Below are 23,022 nucleotides of genomic sequence, written 5' to 3' on the forward strand. Positions count from 1 at the left end.
ATAAATCTTGCAAGAACTTGCAGCCATATAAGAATAAAATCAAAACATTGTCAATTTATTTTGGTGAACAATTCCTCCTTTTTAAATTTTTTTTTTTTTTTTTTTTTGTAAAGGGGAAATCATAGAGTCTGATTTCTGATGTAGCAGATTTTTCCACATGCTGTGTTTACTGTCTACTACAGAACTCAGGTGAGGAACATCTGGGGGCTTTGTCTTAACTGCTTAAAGACACTTTGTTAAATATAAAATTGTGGAAGGTGAGGCTGGCAAGTGTCAAATTCCTTATTGTGTTTAAAGAACATTTTCCATTCAATTGCCTAATAAACTTCTAAATTGCATCAGCTGCTTGTGTCTTTTCCTCATTATGACTACCAACCACCACCACCACCAAAAAAAAAAAAAAAAAAAGACCTATTAAGAGGAGTGAAACTTGTTTGTGGTGCAAAAAAGTTTGGGGAGCGCAATACCACAATTGCAATGAATAAGTATGTCAATAAAATGTCAAAAGTTGATTTCTATTCCACCACCAGGTGTGGCTATTGCCTGAATGAAGAATGAAAGTCTGCATCATCACTGGCCCATTTTTTCAGAAGGTTAAAGACCCTTGAACTGAAGCTTTAATGCTTTTCTTAGATAACTAGTTTGCTACAATGATGTGTTTCACTTGATGCTTAGTACATTTCCAGTCTAAATATTTAGTCGAAGTTTAAGCCACTCAGAGTGTGTAACATGTAGGTCATTTAAACTAAAATTCCCTTTCAAACACGTATCAGTTTCCTTCATATAAGGAGCACCCATTTATTCTCTGCTTACTGAAAAATACATTTGTGTCTTGTATTTTTTCTGTCATCTGTGTGACTGGTACATGGCCGAGGATCATTTGGTACCGGACTGCACAGAAAGTAAGTGAGGGTGTCGAGCTATCAACCACACCCCATAACAAAACTGCTATGGAAAAAAGAAGTAAATCATCAGGTCCTTGCCACCCAATGCGGCTCATGGCACAGGAGGACAAAAAGATTTGCTAAATAAAGCTCCCACTGATTCTGCATTATGGTCAGTGGTGGACAGTAACAAAGTAATTGTAATTCGGTACTGTATTTAAGTAGCTTTTCACATATCTGTACTTTACTGAAGTATTTCCATTTGGGGAGACTTTAACTTCACTACATTTCAAATTATATTACTTTTTACTTAACTATATTTTGTGAAATCAGTCCTTTTTTTTGAGTAGATAATAACTTACCTGGTCAATCATGCAGCAAGCCACTAATCTGGGTAGAGTGCGTGCTTTGTTTTGAATGTTTTGATTGCTGCTTGGTGGTTTCTAGTTACTGTAGTATGAACATACAGTTCAGCTTCACTTCAACAACAAGCAAAACATTTTAAGAGTAATAATTGATAGAAGAAACTAACCCAGCCATTAGGGTTGCACAAGGGAGTAAGGCCAGAAACATTGGAGGTGGGTTTAAACTGTTCTACCATGGTGTAAAGAGAAATGGTGAAGGGGTGATTCTGAAGGAAGAGTACGGTAGGAGTGTAGTGGAGGTGAAGAGAGTTTCTAAAAGAGTGAGGAATGTGAAGCTGGAAGTTGAATGGGGTAATGATAAATGTCATCAGTGCCAATGCTCCACAAGTGGGTTGTGAGATGGAGGAGTTAGAAAAATTCTGGAGTGAGTTAGATGTAGTGGTAGAAGATGTACCTGGAAAAGAAAGATTAGTGATTGGGGCAGACTTTATTGGGCATGTAGGTGAAGGGAACGGAGGTGATGAGGAGGTGATGGATAGGTTTGGTTTTAAGGAGAGGAATGTGGAAGGGCAGATGGTGGTAGATTTTGCTAAAAGGATGGAAATGGCAGTGGTGAACACTTATTTTAAGAAGAAAGGAGGAGCGTAGAGTAACATTAGAGTGGAGGAAGGTGCACACAGGTAGACTATGTTCTCTGCAGGAGAAACAACCTGAAAGATATTGAAGACTGTAAGGACAATGTAAAACTACAATGTGAAACAACTGTGAGAGGACAATTAAGCTAGACAGCATCGGATGGTGGCCTGTTGGATGGGTTTAGAGGTGAAGAAGAAGAGGAGAAAAGTGAGGACTGAAAGAAGATGGTGGAAACTGAAGGAGGAAGACTGTATTGTGTGATTCAGGGATGAGGTCAGACAGGTGCTGGATGATTGGGCAACTACTGCAGAAGTGAAAAGGGAGACAGCTAGAAAGAAACTTGGTGTGACACTTGGAAATATAAAGGAAGACAAAGAGAAAGATGGTAAAGAAGGAAGTGTAGGAAAGCATAAGGAGGAAGAGGTTGGGGCGAAATAAGATTGGGATCGGCAGAGAGATGGGAAAAGTAGGCAGGAGTACAAGAAGATGCGGAAGAGGGATTGTCGCAAAAGCAAAGGAAAATACATATGAGGAACTTTATGAGAAGTTGGACACTAAGGAAGGAGAGAAGGATTTATATCGATTAGCCAGGCAGAGGGACGGAGCTGGCAAGGATGTGCTGCAAGTTAAACCAATAAAGGGTGGAGATGGAAATGTGTTAACTAGTGAGGAGAGTGTGTTGAGATGGTGGAAGGAGTATTTTCAGCAACTAATGAACGAGGAAAATAAGAGAGAGAAGGTTGGATGATGTGGAGATGGTGAAGCAGGAAGTGGATAGGATTAGTAAGGAGGAAGTGAGAGCAGGGATTAAGAGGATGAAGAGTGAAAAGTCTAGGACCAGATTACCTATTGGTAGAAGCGTGGAGATGTTTAGGAGAGACGGCAGTGGAGTTTTAACAAGATTGTTTAACAAGTCAAGTTTATTTCTATAGCACTTTTCACAACAGACATTGTGTCAAAGCAGCTTTACATAATTTAACAGTTAAGGTGAATGGTGTGTATTTATCCCTGATGAGCAGCCATTTCGACTGTGGCAAGGAAAAACTTTCTTAGATGTTATGAGGAAGGAACCTTGAGAGGAAACAGACTCATAAAGGGAACCCATCCTCATTTGGGTGACATTAAGAGTGTTATTATATATCTTTAAACAATACAGAACACTGGAGAGTGAGAACTAACATGAGCACTGGAATGTAAGATTATGAGTAATGTACTTTCTACAGTCTTTTACAGTCATTTGTGGTTATAAAACTAGGAGCTACTGAACAACTAATAAAATAGCTCAACATTTGCGATCATCACAAATCCAACACCAGCTTCTCCATGCCAGGGCCTTTAAACACTCAAAGAGATCCAATGTCCAAACTCCATATGAAGTGGAATCCAAATGGTGCTGGTATGTCTCTAGATGGTTCGGGATGTTTGTGGGGTTAGCATCCACTTCTTTAAAGGTCCACAATCTTCATGAGGTGGGACGTGACCATGGCTGGAGCAACCTCAGGATGCCTCAGGATGGGGAGAGAAAGAGAAGCAGTGGAGAGAAATTAGCATAGCTGCTGTTCATGATATTAACAAGCACAAGTTAATAATGTGTATTTGATCAGATGTAATGGAGCACAAGGTTATGATGTGCGATGTGTGCTATGTGTAGGCTTTGCTAAAAAGATACATTTTTAATCTGCACTTAAACTGGGAGAGTGTGTCCGAGTCACAAAAACTGTTAGGAAGACTATTCCAAAGTTTAGGAGCTAAATGTGAGAATGCTCTACCACATTTAGTGGACTTTCTATTCTAGGAACTACTAGAAGTCCGGAATTTTGATATCTCAGGGAACGTGACGGATTGTAAGGTGTTAGAAGAAACACAAAAACAAGATTTTGGATGGTGATAGGATGCCTAAAAAAAAGGAAAATGAGTGTGCTGGTACCGTTTTTTTAAGAAGAAGGGAGATGTGCAGACCTGCAATAGCTACAGGGGAAAAAAGTTGATCAGTCACACCATGAAGTTATTGGAAACAGTAGTGGAAGCCAGGCTGAGAGAAGAGGTGACCATCTTTGAGCAACAGTATGGTTTTATTTAGAGGAAGAGCACTACAGATGCAATAATTGCTTTGAGAATGTTGATAGAAAAGTATAGGGAAGGTCAGAAGGAGTTGCATTGTGTGTTTGTGGATTTTGAGAAAGTGTACGACAGGGTGGAGAGAGGAGTTGTGGTATTGTATGGGGAGGTCAGGTGTGTCAGAGAAGTATGTGAGGGTGGTGCAGGACATGTACAGTGTGACAGCAATGAAGTGTGCAGTAGGAACGTCAGACTGGTTCAAGAAAGAGGTTGGACTGCATCAAGGATCGTCTCTAAGCCGTTTCCTGATAGCAGTGGTGATGGACAGGTTGACGGACGAGGTCAGACAGGAGTCTCTGTGGACTATGATGTTTGCGGATGATATTGTAATTTGTGGTAAGAGTAGGGAGCAGGTTGAGAAGAGCCTGGAAAGGTGGAGGTACACGCTGGAGAGAAGGGGAATGAAAGTCACGAGGAGAAAGACAGAATACATGTGTGTGAATAAGAGGGAGGGCAGTGGAGTGGTGCAGTTGAAGGGAAAAGAGGTGGAGAAGGTGGAGGAGTTTAAGTACCTGGGGTCAACAGTGCAAAGTAATGGAGAGAGTTAGAGAAGTAAAGAGAAGAGTGCAGGCAGGGTGGAGTGGATAGAGAAGAGTGGCAGGAGTGATTTGTGAGTATTTGTGGTATTTTGCAAAAGTGAAAGGAGAAGTTTATAGGACTGTGGTGAGACCTGGGATGTTGTATGGTTTAGAGACAGTGGCATTGACTAAAAGACAGGAGGTGGAGCTCAAGGTAGCAGAGCTGATGTTGATCATGAGATTTTCATTGGGTGTAACGAGAATAGACAGGATAAGAAACGAGTTTATTAGATGGACCGCCCATGTAGGACAGTTTGGAGACAAGGTGAGGGAGGCACGATTGAGATGGTTTGGACGTATGCAGAGGAGGGACGTGGGGTATATCGGTAGGAGAATGCTGTGGATAGAGCGGCCAGGAAGGAGGAAAAGAGGAAGGCCAAAGAGGAGGTTTATGGATGTGGTGAGGAAAGACATGCAGGTAGTTGGTTTGAAAGAGGCAGTTGTAGAGGACAGGGGGTTATAGAGACGGATGATCCGCTGTGGCGACCCCTAATGGGAGAAGCTGAAAGAAGAAGAAGAAGCAAAGTATTTGAAAAAAAGGTTTTGGGTTCATAATAATTTAAAAAGATATCAATCAGTGTTTGACTCATTAATATCATTCTATAAATACATCGGTGTGCTAAGAGTAACATTACAGTGCTTTCACATAAACTGAGTTGATAAAAGCAGGATGATGATAAGCAGGAGCCTTGTGACAAAAATTATAATTATATTATTATAGCCATAATAAATCATAGTATTTTGGATATTTAAGTACATTTGAAGGCAAATACTTTGTACTTTTACTCAAGTGAAAGTTTAAAGGGAGCACTTTTATATTTACTGGAGTAATATTTTAAATAGTGTATCTTAACTTAAGTACATGGTTTGTGTACTTCGTTCACCACTGATTATGATGGGTTACATTTTTATTGTATATATAATTAAATTCATTATAGAATAATATAAAATATGATCATATACAGGGATGCAACTTCACATTTGCGGAGAGGTGTGCAAGATCATGGTTGACGGCGCCCTTTCAAAAAAGAGTGGTAAAAACAAGAATGAATATACGATATGCAATGGCGCCTCCATACGTGCGGTGCCGCTATGCACTGCATGTACTGCATAACCCATTTTTGCGCCTCTAAACATATAATAGTTATATTATATGCACGATATTGGGCGGGACAGCATAAAGCTCCTTCCATGGAAAGTCTGTCTTGCGCGAAACTGTAAAAAAAAGTTTGGGGAGCGCTGTGTTATAACGTTGTGTTGGTGTACACGTGGTAAACCTGGAGGCTGGCGCACCTGTACGTCATGACGTAAACAGTACATCCTCACACATGCACGCGCGCGCGCGCACACAGGCATTATGAATATACAGTAAGTAGCGCTCTGAGTCTGCACGAGTCAATAGACACGCACTTTTTAGTGTCTGAAATTATAATTATAATGGAATATAGGAAAACAAAAACAAACACATAATGATCTGAAATACTGGACACTTGACCACAGTCATTTTATTAATTTTTTTGCCTCAAGTGATATACATACACATACTAAAAAAGCTTTCTGGTAAGTAGTACTACTTATAACTACAACTGTTTCTTATGATTTTCTATTTATCTTAGGGCTATGAAAACTGGAATTAATATGCTAATAATTGTGTCCAGTGCATTTTGTCCTTGTAAAACCAAAAAGTTCAGCTATAATTCAAGGGGTTTTCACTTACACTTTTAAAAAAAACGTTGAGATCCAAGTACTAAAATAATCCTTTAAAAACCCATTTTAATTACAAGTTTGTCCAGTTACTTTTTGAGCCTGTGAAAATGGAGAAACTATGTAAAGAATAAAAGGATCTAATTCCAAATTTGTTAATGCAGTATTTTTTGTTAAACACCTTGGAATTGAAGGTAAAAAATGCACAATCAAATACATATCGGATACTTCACTTAAAACCCATTATTGTAAAGCCAACAGATTTATGTCAGTGTCTAAATATTTATGGTCATGGCTGTACATTTAGGGACATTTTCTTTTTGTTTCTTCCCTCAACATTGCAGTAATTCTAGAATTTAACTTCACTTAAAACCCATTATTGTAAAGCCAACAGATTTATGTCAGTGTCTAAATATTTATGGTCATGGCTGTACATTTAGGGACATTTTCTTTTTGTTTCTTCCCTCAACATTGCAGTAATTTTAGAATTACATGAGTCATTTGGCATATCATGTGTGAAGTTCACAAAAACTGTTTCATTTTCAGTGACAAAGAAAAGTCAAACTCATTGCCTAAGTCACCGATCAAAACTGATTTAGGGTTAGTGCTTGTGCCTTTTTATTGTCTTTGCTTTTCTTTTCTATCCTTAGCCTTGTAGCTGACACAGTGCTATTCACAAAGATGCTCTCTGGTTTCTGCAGTAACAGCAGGTCTGTGTGCGTGTGTGTGTTGAATTACTGCTATACTCAGCATGAGCAATGTTTAATGCATTTACAAGCAATCATTTCTATAAGCTTTGTAAAGCAGGGGTAAATTATCTCTCGCAGTTGGAGTCTACTAACACCCCAACTTTTCTGGCTTTAAAATGCAATTCCATGTCCACTGAGCATTAATAGTCAATTGTCATCTAGATTAAAACAATAATATTTATCTAAAATTCACACAATAAATTAAGCATTAATAAAGCAAGTGTTTGTCGCATAAATATGAATAGCCAAGAAAATTATTAAAGCAATGAAAAGATAATTGTCATTTTTTAAACTCTACTCTTCTACCAACATATACAAGATATTTGTTGCCAATGAGGAAACTTTATGTCATCCTGAATTACTCTTTGTAGCATATCATAGCATAGTAGCGCTTAACGGCAGGCCATGCACATAGGCCTTCAGTGTTGTCCTGCTTGAATCAATCCACCTCTTAATACCATCATTATGAGGCCACCGCTATAGAAACCATCAATACTATACAGAAACACAATATAACAGAGCGCTGCATTACAGATAGGTATGCCATGCAGTTAGAATGAATGTCATTACCAAAGCAAGAAAGCAAATGAACACAATTCTTGTTTCACTGCAGCCACAGATGTGCCCCATACATCATCTCTACCAGAAAATGACCAGAAAAAAAGCGTTTTCTGTGCATTTTTGTGCATTTTGTCCATCCATTACGGTTTGTTCCGAGTCTGATTTGTAAATGTCCTTGTATTTATATCTGTGGCCTAATCAATTTCTTCTCCTCTTTCAGACATTGTGGAATGAAATCTTTTCAAAATTATTATGAAATTATTACTATTAAATTGACACAAATATATTTGAGCTCTTGCAGTTTGCTAGCTCTGACTATTGCACTCTTTGACCATCCAATCCAATTAACTCTAACCTAAAATTACACTCGGATGCGCTGCTCCTTGCAGCAGTGCACCCAAAAAAAATGCTATGAAGTAAAGAGAGTAGACTATTAGGAATAATTTAATACACATTAATGGACCAAAGATTGAGTTTAGGCCAGCAGAGAAGGTCTTGCTGACCCTGAAGCCCCACCACTGGTAGCAAACTCAGAACTGATATCCTCTATAATATCCAAGATAATTTTGCTTGTTAAGGCTTGGCTGTACATGGATTTGTAAATCTAAGATCATGCTGTTCTGAAGAGGGCAGATAGCACTTTCCTCCATATGTGTTACATTTCCCAATAATGCAGCATTAGATGTCGTTGGCTGGTGTTGTATGTCTCAGTGGAAGTATGTTTTAAACTTCACCCTTTCTGGTTTATAGGTGGGAAACTGTAAAGCCTAGACGACTTAAGATTTTGAAATCCCAGGGCAATGCTGGCACCATTTATTGCCAGTAGGTGGCAGCAGTGGACTATGTATCATTTGATAAATCAGCTATTCAACACTTGCAGATAGTTTATCAATGGTTTACAGTTTACTGTGGATGTTATTTATAACACAGACAAGTCATTAAGATTAAATCTGTGCTTTAATGTGTCTTACAACATTCACTTAATAATTATGATAAGGTCTAGGTGTCTAGACTCAGTCAATAAAATAAACAGTCAACAAACCTAAACAAATAGAACAGGTTAGAAAATTAATAAAAAAGAATTGCAGTACATTAAAACCATTCAATAAGAACTTGTCAATAATAAAATGTTTGCTCTGTCTTTGTATGCCATAGATTGCTTTTCTAATGATTCAATGAGCAAATGGTTTAAAAAAAAACCCTATGAGTCATGGAAGAAAAATTCTCCCGTTAGCCACTGTGAGTCAACATGGGAATCTTGTAATAGTAATTTAATCAGGTTTTAAGGTTCCAGGATGATTTATTTAAATTGGCTTTTAATGATAGGCATTGTCACGAAGCAACTTACAGAAATAAATAGATTAAGAAAATAAATTATTAATTCATAACATAACTTTATCCCTATAAGTTATAATAAGCAGTTCTGATAAGTAAATCAGTTGTGATGGTGGGAAGGAAAAACTTCCTGTAATGATATAAAGAAGAAATCAGAGAAACCAGACCCAAAAGGGAATCCATCTTTATCTGGGTGACACCAGATACTCATTTATTATAGTTCCATCACTGTTGAAGATGTTCACTGATGAAGACTGGATGAGTACAAAACTGTGGATATTGTAGTCCTAAGCCATTGTAACAGAACCTTTCACATTAATAGCAGTACAAATTTATCTTCATGGTTTGTAAGTGGTACGATCTACAGAAAACTGCTGTCCATGTTGATGGAGCCATCCTCAGCAGTAGTGAGTAAGCTAAGCTAAGCTAAGATAATATATACCCTTATTCTTCCCACAGTGGGGAAATTTCAGTATTACAGCAGCAAAGAAAAATGTGAAAAATATAAATCAGAGACATAGTACAAATATATACAGTACAGTATATAAATACAAAAAGAAAAATAAACAACAAACAATATAGTAGTTACACTATCAAACAATCAAATTACTCTAGGTAATATTGCACAGTTTAAAAAACAGTATTAACAGTGTGCATTATGGAGAATGGGTTCACTAGGAGCAGCTCTGAAAAGTTGTAATCGTGTCTGTAAAGTTTAATAGCAGAAGGAAGAAAAGACCTTTGGTATCGCTAGAGATAAAACTGTTTCATAGAGGGGGTTGAGAGTCATTCTTCAGCAATTATGATAACTTCGCTGCCATCCTTTCTTTCCCCTACCTCCTGTACAGTGTCCAGGAGCATCCCCAGAACTAAACTGGCCTTCCTGATCAACTTGTCAAGTCTCTTCCGGTCTGCAGTAGAAATGCAGAAAGAGTCTGCTCTGTTCTTTCTTGTAAATTGAATCTGTATTATCTGTCTGATCCAGTTTGCTGTTCAGATGAACACCCAGGTATTTAGGAGTCCACTCTCTCAATCTCCTTTCCCTGAATGTTCACTGGTGATAGTGAACAGTGTTTGTGCCTGTGGAAATCTAACACCAGTTCTTTGGTTTTGCCCGTAGTAGTAGTCAGTCTGACTGTAGTCAGTTTGTCAGGTAATCCAGTATACAGGTAGATAGATGATGGTCAACCCACATGTACTCCAGCTATTCTTTAGAAGTGCAGGTTGGATGGTGTTAAAAGCACTAAAGAAGTAAAAAAAAAACAAAAAAAAACCATGACTCTTACTGTGCTCCCAGACTTTTCCATGTGTGAAAGAGCCCTATTAAGGAGGAAGTGACAGCATCTTCCACTCCTATGCCTGGCTGAAAGGCTGAAGTGGATCCATTGATAGGCTCATCAGAGGTCGTAGATGAGTAAGCACCATCCTCTCCAACGTCTACATCAGATGTAAAGACCGTGCTACTGGTCTGTGGTCCCCAAAGTCTTTTGGGTGAGACGTCTTTGGTACAGGTACCACGCAGGATGTTTTCCACAGCTGTGGCACCTTCCCCAGCTTCAGGCTCAGATCAAACACATACAACAATATACTGAACAGCTGGTCTGGACAGGTTTTAAGACTGTGATCTGGTATTCCTCTAATGTCACCTCAGGCTTTTGGTGTTAGGCCTCATTACCTTCAGGAGCCAAGAACCTTGTGAGTGTAGAAGACTGACCTGTCACCAAATCCCCACTCCAGCATATCTTCACTGCATGGTTGCTAAACTGACTCTATAGAGCACCGCCTGGGCTTGAGAGCTTCTGTGAGTTTGGTATACATATTCAATTTATGTTTCAGGCCAAGAAGATCATGATGATGAAAATCCTCTACATATTTTGCACACCTTTACAATGGGAATGCCAACATGGATCTGATCTACCTCTGCTGGACTTTGCACATGCCTTTCTAAGACGTTACATTACACACTGCACACTTTATACATGTACACACTTTTGTTTCTTGCATTTGCACTATCACAACTTTGTACATTTGTAATTTGTCTTGTGCCTTTCTTCGTTTTCCTTATGTGCTTAATTTATGTCCTAGTCTGTTTGAAGGTAGTAAGAATTAGATTTTATGGTGTAGCATACTTACATTACTGAATCTTGAATAATGCTGCTCCTGCAGATTAATTACTGACTAGATGAAGTGGGTAAAAATATTTTTAGCACACTAACAGAGCATAACCACCAGGAAAATGGCTTATTTTAGACACACCATTTTTATGCTGGTTTCAGTTTGACCAAGACTATACAGTATATGAACATTTTCTTCTGCATATAATCGTCATTATTACACACCCATTTTCCCACAATTTTTTTTAGAACAGGATTTCATTATACATATAGTAAATTCATTAGACAGTTTAGCTTGTCACATGCACATTACAGTAAAATTATTTATTAGCACTTCCAGGTAATGTTAAGAAGTTCAGGGTCATCCATGATACAGTCCCTCTGAAACACAGATGGTCAAGGGCATTGCTCAAGGGCTCGAAGAGTGGTAGCTTGGCAATACAGGGCCTTGAACCCCTGACCTTCTGATAAGTAACCCAGAGCCTTAACCACTGAGCTTCCACCACTTTCTGGGTTTTCACATATCTGAGCTTGAAAGCAAGTGCCTTGCTCAAGGGCTCAACAGTGGTAGATTGCCAGTGCTGTGGCTTGAACCTCCGACCTTATGATCAGTAACCCACCACTGCCCTATGTCCTACATCAGTGATTTATCTGATGCCTTCTTTTATGTACATTCTTGTCTTAGGTTTTTAATTATTATTATTATTAATAATAATAATAATAATAATAAATATGTCTTCTCTTCTCATAGGATGAATTAGTGATGCCGTGTGACAGTGCTAAACAAGAAACACCTGAATAGCCATTTGTCTATTTGCCTTTGGAATACCTAAATGTATTACTATATATAAAATTAGAGCTTCCTATCTAATAAACTATACCATGCTACAAAAGTAAATACAACTTATAGTAAATATAATAACCAAGAGACAATGAACATACAATACAGGATAAATATATATACAATTAAAATGTATAATCTCAATCAATTTTTTCATAAAGCTGTATTATGACAGCATCTATTGTGAAGTACTATAAAAATAACTTCAAACAATAATAAAAAGAATAAAAACAGTAAGAGTAAGTAAGAAATATCAGTTTATTATATATAATACTTAAAATAATTAAATAGATTCTGAAAAACAGGCATTGACAATGGGTGATGAAGGGACAAGAAGGTTAATGACATGCATAAATCTCATGCACTAAGTCTTTAGTATCATTGTCATTGCCTTAATTTAAAATATAAAATGCTGCAGTAAAGAGTCAAAGGAATATTGCATCATGGTCCAACTACATGCAAAATAAGTTGTGAGAAGAGATGCAGAAGGGGTAAAAGAAAGACAGAAGGAGTGGAATTGGAGGTTAGAGGAGGAGAGAAGTATCATATGTGGGTGGAGAGTATAAGAACCTAGAGAACAGAAGGGTGAAAGTAGAGACCTACAATTCAGTCACTGGTTTAAGAAATGATTTAGCTCTGGACTGCATTAATTTACAGGTGAGCAAAAGCTATTTATTATATAAATGCATAGTCTACAACTGTGTATACAATTTATTTTAATTTTTTTTACCTTAATGACTAACATTTATACCACTTAATATATATATATATATATATATATATATATATATATATATATATATATATATATATATATATATATATATATATATATATATATATATATTAACTATAGAAACCAGTTCCAGTTTTCTGGCTTTTCCTTTCACAGTATTCTATTTGTATGCCAGATAAAATGTACAGTGTCTCCAGAAAGTGTCTGCTACTCCTTTTTGAAGTGACCCAAACATGTGTCTTTAGGAGCTTTGCAAATATTAAAAAAAATTTCTCAAAGCAAATTTTCCCAACTCTTCCAAAATAGGTCAAGAAACTTTAGTGGACAATTGTGAGGTCATGCCACAACATTTTCAGTTGTATTTAAGTCTCAGCTTTTAATTGACCATTAAAAAACAAACCTTTCTGTTCTGTTCGAACTTACATTTTTAAAATATATTTTTAGCAGACTGGATGTGGTTCTCTTCAAAGATTCTCTAGCCATGTTGCCCCAATGGCATTAAACATTTTAATTCCTCCTGCTGAAAAGCAAACTCAGATAATGAATCTTCCACTGTCACCCTTGGTGGTAGGAATGGAGATATCTGGCCAATACAGGCACAAACATAGGATGACTCAACATTGATTCTCCTCAAAAGCTTTTAGATTTTGTCACATATGTTCTAGTAAACTCGAAAAAAGTAATACAGATATTGCAATATAATACTAATTGCTATACACACAAAAGTTTGGATAATAAGCTTCTTATTCAATGTTTTCAACATTTTTATACACATATATACTAAAATGGCTGCTGACATGTGAGGGGTGTACTCACTTTCATGAGATTCTGTGTGTGTATATATACACCAAAGGATTGAAAGAAAAGATTGCTTTCAGTAGACATATGCACCGAACCGAAAGCCCTGTATATAAAATACTTTAGCACGTATATGTCTACCACTACACCTATAATAGATACACATCTGAAGTCACCGAATTTAATTACAGAATAATTTATGGAATTATGCAGTAAACAAAAATGTGTAAATTAACCCAGAATATGTTTTATATTTTTCTTTCTTCAAAGTAGCCACCATTTGCTTTGATGACAACTTTAGACTCTATTGGCATTCTCTGAGTCAGCCTCAAAAGGTAGACTCCTGGAAATGTGTTCCAACAATCTTGAGGAGTTCCCAGAGAGTGCTTGTTGGCTACTTTTCCTTTTCTCTCCAGTCCAACTTATCTCAACAGGTGATTGTGGAGGCCAGGTCATCTGATGCAGCATTCCAACACTGTCTTTTTTTGAACAAGTAGCTCTTACATAACCACAAACAAATGAGGTTCCTTGTGCAAGTGCAAACCAGATGCGAAGGGATGCAGCTGCAAAATGCTGTGTTAGCTTTGCTGGTTAAATGTGCCCTTAATTTTGACTAAATTAGCAACAGGGTCAGCAGCAAATCACCCCAACAACATCACACCTCCTACTCCTAGTGGAAATCATACATTCAGGAACCATCCATTTAACCTATGTATGTCTAACAAAGGGTATGTCTAACAAAAAATCTAAATTTGACTCATCACTAATTTCCATTCTTTGTGTTTATTGGCCCAAGCAAGTGTCTTCTGCTCTTCTGGATCCCGCAGTCTCCTCTGAACAATGGATGTTGAAATATGTTGGCCACTTTTACCCTAAGAAGCATTTATGTAAATCGGTGCTTTCTGTGGCGGATAATTCTAATAAACTTATCCACTTCAGCAGAGGTAGCTCTTGGTCTTCCTTTCCTGGGACAGTCCTCATGAGAACCTGTTTAATCACATTACAAATGCAAGAAATGTTAGAAATTAACTCTTGAAAAGGCACACCAGTGAATTGAAAATCATTCCAGTTGACTGCCTTGCAAATCTGATTTAAAAATGTGAGTGTCCCAAGCTGTCAATAAAGCTAAATGTAGCTACATTGGACAATCTAAAATAAAATACATAGTCTGGGTTGTTTAACACTTTTTTGATCATTACATAACTCCATAAATGTTCTTTCATGTTTTCAGTATTATTGTACAATGCTGAAAATAATAAAAATGAAGAAAAAACACTGAAAGAGAAGGTGTGCCATTATATTATTGGATCTTTAGAAGCATTTTAAGAAGGAGAAGTGTTTCTTTACAGGAAGGGTTCTTTACTCTTCTGAGAGTGTATATGAAAGCTTTAAATGGAACTAATCTAAAAACGTATAATAAGCAAATGTGTATTTGGTAAATTGATATGAAAATCAGATGTCTTCTGTTCTTTTCCACAGTTGTACAGATGGTGTTGAACTGATGCCACTGGTACTGAAACCTCTCAAAATTATTCTATTTACCTTAGTACATGTTATGTTATCACATTAAAATAGATTTTAAGTACGTGGACGACATCAAACAAAGTGACATCATTCGGCGGCTGGGTTTTAACAGACGGCCGAGGGCCAAACCAGTCTCTGAACCACAGAGTGGGATTGATCCTTCCGGCAAGGCCTTCTCTGGGTCACTATCATCTGTAAACAGAAATGAAACTAGGAATTTCTCTATGGCCTCCTCCACCTCCTCTTTTTCTGTTAACAGACGAAAACCCCCACTTCCTCCATCCCATTCCTCATCTAAATCCATTTCTGAAACTTTTGAGCATTTTGATGCCTTACATTTTCGCAAGAAAAGCTCAGATGGAAAGCCTCCCATAGTGACATGGCAACCCACTACTATTAAACCAAATCCTTTAGAGGAAAAGACCTTGGTTGAGACACAAAAACATTTAGACCAAGAGAAGAGTACTTTTCAGACAATTACATCAGAGATATACCCACAGCGTAGGCTAGCTAGTTTTGCTGGCCGAGGCTCAAATGGTGGTCCTTCACCTCATACCAGCTGGGATGTTCTAAACCACACTCAGTCCCAGGAACACCACAAAGGGTCTAAGCTAACAGATCTTGATCATATTTTCTCAAGGAGCAGCCCCAAGAGTTGTGGCAGGGTCACTCCAGTAACTACTGTTAGTCCACTGGACCTTCAATTGGTTAGGGACCAAATGGTAGTGGCGCTGGAAAGGCTGAAAGATATGGAGGAACAGGTAAAGATCATACCTGGGCTGCAAGTCAAGATCTCTGTCTTGGAAGAAGAAAAGAAACAGCTTATTGCATTGGTAAAAAAACTAGAGAGTCAAATTTTAAATTGTAATTTTGATACAGATTTGCAAGGTCTATCCAGGGAAAGAGCATACAGCACAGGAAGTACTGTAAAGTGTCCCAAACAACAAAAAGATAATGAGGGCCAGAGAGAGTCGGTCAAAAGGGTAGGTAGTTCTGAACTTAATGCCTTGTCTGATATAAACCAGTTTAAGCAGCTAAATGCTAAGAAGGAGTTAAATGTCAATGACAATGAGAATATAGCTGTTCTTGACTTTGTTCATACAAAAAGTGTGATGTCAAACACAGAGCTGGAGCTTGAGATAAAACAACAAACTATTCAGGTTTTAAGAGACAAGGTTAAAACACTGGAGTTAGAGCTTAAAGAGGCATTGATTAAAGCAGAATTGTGCAGAATGAAGAGTGAATTACAGGATTCTGGTGCCCATACCCATGCTGCCAAGAATCATTGTGCACAACCAAAGATGCAGAGCATTGCAACTCAGACAGGATGGATGACAAGGACAATTGCCATTGGAAATCATGTTCAACTTGTAAATACTGCTGTAGGGGAAGAGGCAGTGCCAACTTTTAACACTGTAGGAGTGATTTGCCAGCCAAAGACAAGTGATGCAGCATCTGGCCTGGATACACCCATTGAAATGTGGGTGATACAGAAGAAGGTGGAAAAGAGGGATCAATGTGTGGGAACACAATATGTGCAAACATTCAGTCAAGGTGTTGGGACATCTGTGAGTGTTTGTGATGTTGGTATTTTGACCTTAAAGTTGATGGAGACCCAAGAACAAAAGAAGACACCAAGTAGAACAGTGGGCTGTGGTGATTGCACTGTAGATGGGAACATGGTAACTTCACTTGTTTCCCAGGGTATTGCCATGGAAACTGTCAGAGATATGGACATTGGTGAAATAATGACTCTAACAAACATGTCCCAATGCACCAACACTGATGTCCATAAAGGCTCTCAAGATACTAGCACTTTCCCAATCTATGACTCTAAATCCAGCATCACGCCAACAAACATGCAGGAGAGACATACCAACACTGTCCACATAACCACCCGAACGCTTGGAGTTGGTGATGGGAAAGTTATTGAACAACAAGTGGCGAGAAAAATGCGCTCCATTGCTGTGGGGACTCCAACATACCTGAGAGAAGGAACAGTCACTCCTGTTATCCCAAAAGTCATGACTCGTGACACTGGTGTTGGATTGGCAAACATTAATGAGAATTTTTTGGTTGGTCTCCGGACACGGAACATAGCATGTGGTCCATCACGCTTACCAGATCCTTACAAGACTCGGAGTATCGGGGTTGAGGCAGGTGATGGGAGGATAAGGGATATGAATGGGCACATGTGGATGCCTGTACATTTACTGCAGCCACATTTATATGCACAGACAGAGCCTGGACTGGATCATTACATAAACCAAATGCAGAGACTACTAAAAGAGCAACAAAGTCTGCTAACTAGCAGCCATTTTAAACCAACAGATGAGGTTGGTCTTCAACTTCAGGACAACCAGGACACAAAGAATGGAGGTAATGTGTTTACTTTTCAAATGTTTTTCTTTTAAAAGACACATACAAACATACCTACAGACAGTTTGTGAAAAATCTCAAAAATATTTTTTTAATGTGGTTTCTTTTTTATTTGTTTATTTATGTAGGCTTTCATTGTTTTATGAGCAATATCCTATACAGATTCTTTGTAATCTCAGTACCTGGGCATGCCTCTTCATCAAAAGCTAATGAGAGTGTTGCTCTTAAATCAAAGAATCAAATGGGACATTTCAGTGGAGATTTTTGTTCAATTTTCAATATTTGTTAAAAGGAGAGAAAGACTCCACAAGTTTTTAGATTTGCTTTCTAAATAGTGGAATGCAGACAGCAGATAGAAATAGCTCTCTCTGGTTTGCCTCTTGGCTGAATGAGCCCTACACTTATTTAGGAACACATATTTTGGAAAGCATTGTGGTCTGGAAAGTTTTCATTCTCTATAGTCTAGTGGTTTGTGGCACACAGAACATAGATACTGCCTATTCAAGTGTGGTTACTGTGCATGGTGAAGAGAAGAAGGAACATGCAATTCTAAAACCCTTATATTATTATAGAAATGGCCTTAAACAGGTGTTGCTGCCATCTTGGAAGTGTCTCCTAGGTAAACCGGACAGTGAGACATACAATTTATATCTGTCTAAAAATGCTTCTGAGTTCTTTTGTTGATGTTCCTGATGCGAATGTTTAGATTTAAAAATTTTGTTTATTTCATTTGAACTTGAAAATTAGTTTAATAGATATTATCAATAGAAACCTAATTGATGAGGAATGCTGTAGTTTGTTCTAGGCATGTGTATTATCCAAGAGCATTTAAGAGGCTTTATCCATACACCAAAAGTGACTAAAATGGCTAATGGGAAATATTTCTTGAATCATGAGGCTGTCATGTAGAACAAAAGTACAAATCCTAATGATCAAAACTGGTAATATTTCTTTTTAAATGTTATTTTTAGAGTCTGTAACAAAACTGCAGTGATAAACAATGAGATGCAACCTGAATTAGATTTTGATAAGTTTTTTCTTTCTTTTCCTTGTTGTCTCCAAGATGATAATGGCATAATCAGATCCATTATCAAAAGAAATGACATGTCTCAGGGATGTGCAGAAAACAGAAAGACCCTCAAGTCCCTTTCTCCCGGGTGAGGATGAAGCAGTTCTTGATCATACTCTTAAATTTACAAAAAAAATTTTAATTCCTTTGTTTTCATTTAAGGGTAGAGATTATAAGTGAACCTGTGAATTGGTAGCATGTACTAAAATAATTAATAATATTGAAAATTGTTTAACCAACTGACACATTTATTTGAGTATATTTGCTCATTAATAATAAAATGAATTATTTTGAACCTTTAACTTTGTCTCTGTAATGTTAGTACAAGAATGTAAAGACCCTGATGAAAGCTAGACATTCTTGAATGAGCCACAGTGCTAAATTGATTTAGCCCTTTATGTCTTGGATGTAGGTTTGAGTGTCTGTCCATTACTCAAGATTCCTTCTCTGAAATGACTGATTCTGCTGAGGAGAAGAGAAAGATAGTAAAACAGATGGACAATAGTCCCAGGATCACTACTCAATCCTCTAAAATAGAGAGAATAGAAGGGTTGGTTTAGAAAGAAACACATATACATACAAACACTTTCCCCCTTAATTATGCTTTGCTGACTTTAAAATGTGTATTATTTTTCAATATTGTAATATGTAATATCTTTATATTTATTTAGATATGAGATGAGTGACACTGTGATTTCTGCTTGTCACAAATTAAAAACCCACCTAGATGACACCAAGGTTTTATCTAACAGAGAACTGGTAAGTATGTGGTTTTGTTTATTTTGGATTCCTCCTTGCTTTGGCTTTCAAATGTAAATAACCAGAAATGCTTCTTTAAAACTTTTACAGTCTGTGAAATGTACATTTCCTGTATTTTGAACCATAGCTTGCATGCAGGGACCTGGTGACCTGGTGATCAAAATGGAAACGATTAATATATATTTTTTGTAAATGCTGTTATATGCTTTTTAAAATAATCTTGCCTGTTTTGAGCATTTTATTATTATAATTAATACAATAATTTTAATAAAACAGCAGATCATAATTATCTTCAATGAGAGCACAGTGTACAGTTTATCATGCATTACAAATCTCAAGCTATCCCCTATATGAGTAAATATTAATTTGTTTTGACAGCAGCAAAGAACAGTTGTAGCATTCTGTGAACTGCTTATTGCCCAACAAAGTACCTAAGTATCAAATATTTTTGGTGGTAGAATAATACAAAATAATAATACAAATTTTATTTACATGCAAATATGTTTTGAAGGTGAAATCAATTAAGGATGGATACTAGGGGCTGTAATTAATCAGATATACAGTATATTCCAATATTCCTGATTTTGCCTTTTAATAGGTGAACACATTTGAGCTGTTGATTTTAAGGATCTGCAAACTGACTAGAACAGTGGTTTTTCATCAGACCTGAAACAAGAAAAATAATTGCAAATATATATTTGTGCTTCAAAGGGTGAAAATAAATTAACTAAAAATAAAACGTATATGGAGTTTTGGAAGGGTGTGTTGCTGGTAAACAAAATTAAATGACTGATTTGTAAAACCGCCCTTTCCTGTCTGGCATTTAAATTAAAAACTATGTTATTTTGGGTTTTACATTTTCATGCTCTCACATATATCCTGCAATTAAAATTGATTCATTTCCAGAGAGCAAAATGTTATCTAACATGTAATCAAACCAACAGTCAAGAAGCTTTTATTGTTATATTTAACCACATATAGCTGATGCAGTACACAGTGAAATTAGACATTTCTCCAGAACCCTGATGCTGCATAAATAAAAATGCTTCTATTTAACATGCTCTTAAAATTAAATACAACAGGTTTTTTTTATTATTATGTTTACTCATTCTGACAAAGATTACACAAGTTACTTAGGATTCGTTTTAGGTCAACTATCCACTATTTCATCTGAACATGTGTTTTATTAGAAGAGTCGAGACATGAGTAAAACCTGACCTTTTGTGCAGAGCAGATATCATGCTCAGTGTCACATAATTCTTACATATAAATATTGTACTTAAAATAGTGCAGCCATTTTCATAGTTTTAAAAATATAACATTCTGCTTTATTTCCAATTTTTTATATAAAGTAAAGAGATTTTGTGTGTATCTACTGTACAGCGTTCCTGCCTGAATGTGATCCAGCAAGACTGGTTCTGTGTGTCCAGTCAGAAAAAGGCATGTCCCGAGACAGTTGAGAGTTTTCAAAACATGTGTCGTCATGTATCTCCTGCTGTTCTGTCTTATGTGGCTAACATGGCTGACCAGAATGGCAACTCAGCCCTGCACTACAGTGTGTCCCATTCTAATTTCAGGGTGGTACAGAAACTGCTGGATGCAGGTACACATTCATAGTAGCCATGTCAACAAAGCATTTAATTCAGAAATTGTAAAATGTTAGCTTTTTTTTTTTTTTTTTTTTTTTTTACAACAGTGTCTGGGTAATGAATTTATTATTGATCTAAAAAAAAAAATTGGAATGATATGTTGTCCAGCTGCTTCAAAGTAAATTATCCAGCTTTAACAAATTATGACATTATTGCTGGAAAATCTTAAAATATCTCTCAGGAAACAAGCACTGATTTATTAAGATAAATTAGGTTAATTAGGCAATAATAAATGTGCTCATTTAATTCAGTGTTTGTGTCCAGACAAGTTTTGGCAATGCCAAAGAGTCATCTTTAATAATACTGCTGCTTACTTGTAGGATTAGCAGTGTTTGCTTATTATTGGACCACATCTGTAAGTATTGTGTGTGTGTGTGTGTGTGTGTGTGTGTGTGTGTGTGTGTGTGTGTGTGTGTGTGTGTGTGTGTGTGTGTGTGTGTGGCTGGATGTGTAGGTGTATGTAATGCAAATCAGCAGAATAAGGCTGGATACACCCCTATCATGTTGGCTGCTTTGGCTTCTGTGGAAAGCAAGGAGGACCTGAATGTGGTGGGGGCGCTCTTTAGGAAGGGAGACGTAAATTCTAAGGCCATTCAGGTATTGTGTTTGTCTATGTACAGTGAAAATATATCTGCTGTATGTTACGTATACTATTGTTCTAATATTGTAGGCTGGTCAGACTGCTCTCATGCTGGCAGTCAGTCATGGACGTATTGACATGGTGAAAGTTCTCTTAGCTTCGGGGTCAAAAGTTAATATTCAAGATGACGAGGGCTCAACCGCACTTATGTGTGCCAGTGAGCACGGCAATGTTGATATTGTCCGCCTCCTATTGGCTCAGCCAGGCTGTGATGCTTCTCTGACTGACAATGTAAGTAGCTTAAATGCTTTCAGGTAACAGGAACCATCATTATGTTATCATCAAACACCACTGACACTTTTTGATGTGTGTGATCTGTGTCTGGTAGGATGACAGCACTGCAATGTCCATAGCCCTGGATGCAGGCCACAATGACATTGCCATGCTCTTGTATGCTCATATAAACTATGGAATGGGCCAGCCATTGGTATGAGCATTCATTTTGTTACTTTTGTTTGTGATACTGTAATTGTGATGTAATCTTTATTTATTTTTGCTTGCAGTCAATTTCTCAAAGCTGGAAAACAACTACTCCAAATGCAGACCTTTTTGATTGATTTGTCACACTTATTTCCCAGTGCTGCATGGATGGTCCTTATAAGTCATCACAGGCCACTGCTATAAATCTGAATGGCAAGTGTTAAAAAAACTAATAGATTTGTTTTAATGGAAGACCTGGATGATAGTATTTACACTTAATCTTATCTGATAATAATCAGCACTGTACGCATCTGATTGCTGCATCATATTGTATTTATAGTCATTATAAAAATAAAAAAAACGTAGATCACATCTATTTCCTAATCTGCTTGAGAATATAAAAGAAAGTCTCAAATCTACATTGTATTATTACTTTTTTCTTTCATTCATTTGAATCTCTGTCCTAATGGGAAATGTCACTGCACCATTTCTCTTGTACCAGCATATACACAGTCAATTATATATTGCTGTGCACTTTTAAAAACAATTCCGTATTAAATTTGATTAAAATTGCAGATATTAAACATCAGGCAGAGCCCAATAGAAGCCTAATGACTCTTCATAGGATAGCCAGTAAACACTGCATTTACTGTATTTATATACTTTTCAAATATCAATCAAATATCTTAGTAGATTTCTTAAGTAGCAGCACAAGCTATGCAATGTGAAATGTGGTGACAAAATAAGTTTATTGTTCTATTTTATGTTAAAGCAGGTGTTATGCACAGTATGATACATATAGGTCTAAATTGTTATTTATAGCATGCTATTAATAAAGGTAATTTAAATTTAAAGCATTAGTCATGAAACATTTTTCCAGCAAAAATTTTGGAAAAACTACATACTACTCAAATATATTTTATGGAAAAACAGTGCACAAATGTATTTATAATTATAGTATATATCAGCGAGGGCAGCACTTATATGTTATATGTTTGCTAGGCCAACCTACATGCAACATAATAGACAGAACATTACACTTCATACAGTATAATGAAGTTTTACTGCCTGATAAGTAAAAGACCATATACAGAGAACAGGCAAATTAAACAAAACCCATAATAGTATTTTTCTTTCTTTTATTTTTTACATTAATATATGGG

General features: G+C 36.9%; 1 protein-coding gene across 2 annotated transcripts; it reads left to right on the forward strand.

Moving 5' to 3' along the window:
- The first annotated feature begins 5,944 nt into the window (after positions 1–5,944).
- Positions 5,945–22,713, forward strand: kank1b (KN motif and ankyrin repeat domains 1b). Of its 2 annotated transcripts, none has more exons than XM_083531762.1 (10): positions 5,945–6,141; positions 14,899–17,322; positions 18,386–18,479; positions 18,804–18,941; positions 19,063–19,150; positions 20,534–20,753; positions 21,254–21,396; positions 21,470–21,670; positions 21,768–21,866; positions 21,943–22,713. In XM_083531762.1, the coding sequence occupies exons 2-10, from the start codon at positions 14,970–14,972 to the stop codon at positions 21,994–21,996; spliced, it is 3,390 nt and encodes a 1,129-aa protein (XP_083387888.1). In that variant the 5' UTR covers positions 5,945–6,141; positions 14,899–14,969; the 3' UTR covers positions 21,997–22,713. The 2 variants fall into 2 exon arrangements, with proteins under 2 accessions (XP_083387888.1, XP_083387887.1); XM_083531761.1 differs by lacking the exon at positions 5,945–6,141 and adding an exon at positions 12,451–12,542.
- The last annotated feature ends 309 nt before the right edge of the window (positions 22,714–23,022 follow it).

Source organism: Silurus aristotelis (assembly GCF_946808225.1).
Source record: "Silurus aristotelis genome assembly, chromosome: 26".
In the NCBI taxonomy this organism is placed as follows: Eukaryota; Metazoa; Chordata; class Actinopteri; order Siluriformes; family Siluridae; genus Silurus; species Silurus aristotelis.

What these genes read in the sequence shown, in the direction of transcription:
- kank1b (XM_083531762.1), top strand. Translation starts at nt 14,970, where the DNA reads ATGTTATGTTATCACATTAAAATAGATTTTAAGTACGTGGACGACATC. An exon ending in CCAGGACACAAAGAATGGAG is followed by an intron (nt 17,323 to 18,385) that starts GTAATGTGTTTA and finishes GTTGTCTCCAAG; the next exon opens with ATGATAATGGCATAATCAGA. An exon ending in ATGGAATGGGCCAGCCATTG is followed by an intron (nt 21,867 to 21,942) that starts GTATGAGCATTC and finishes TTTTGCTTGCAG; the next exon opens with TCAATTTCTCAAAGCTGGAA.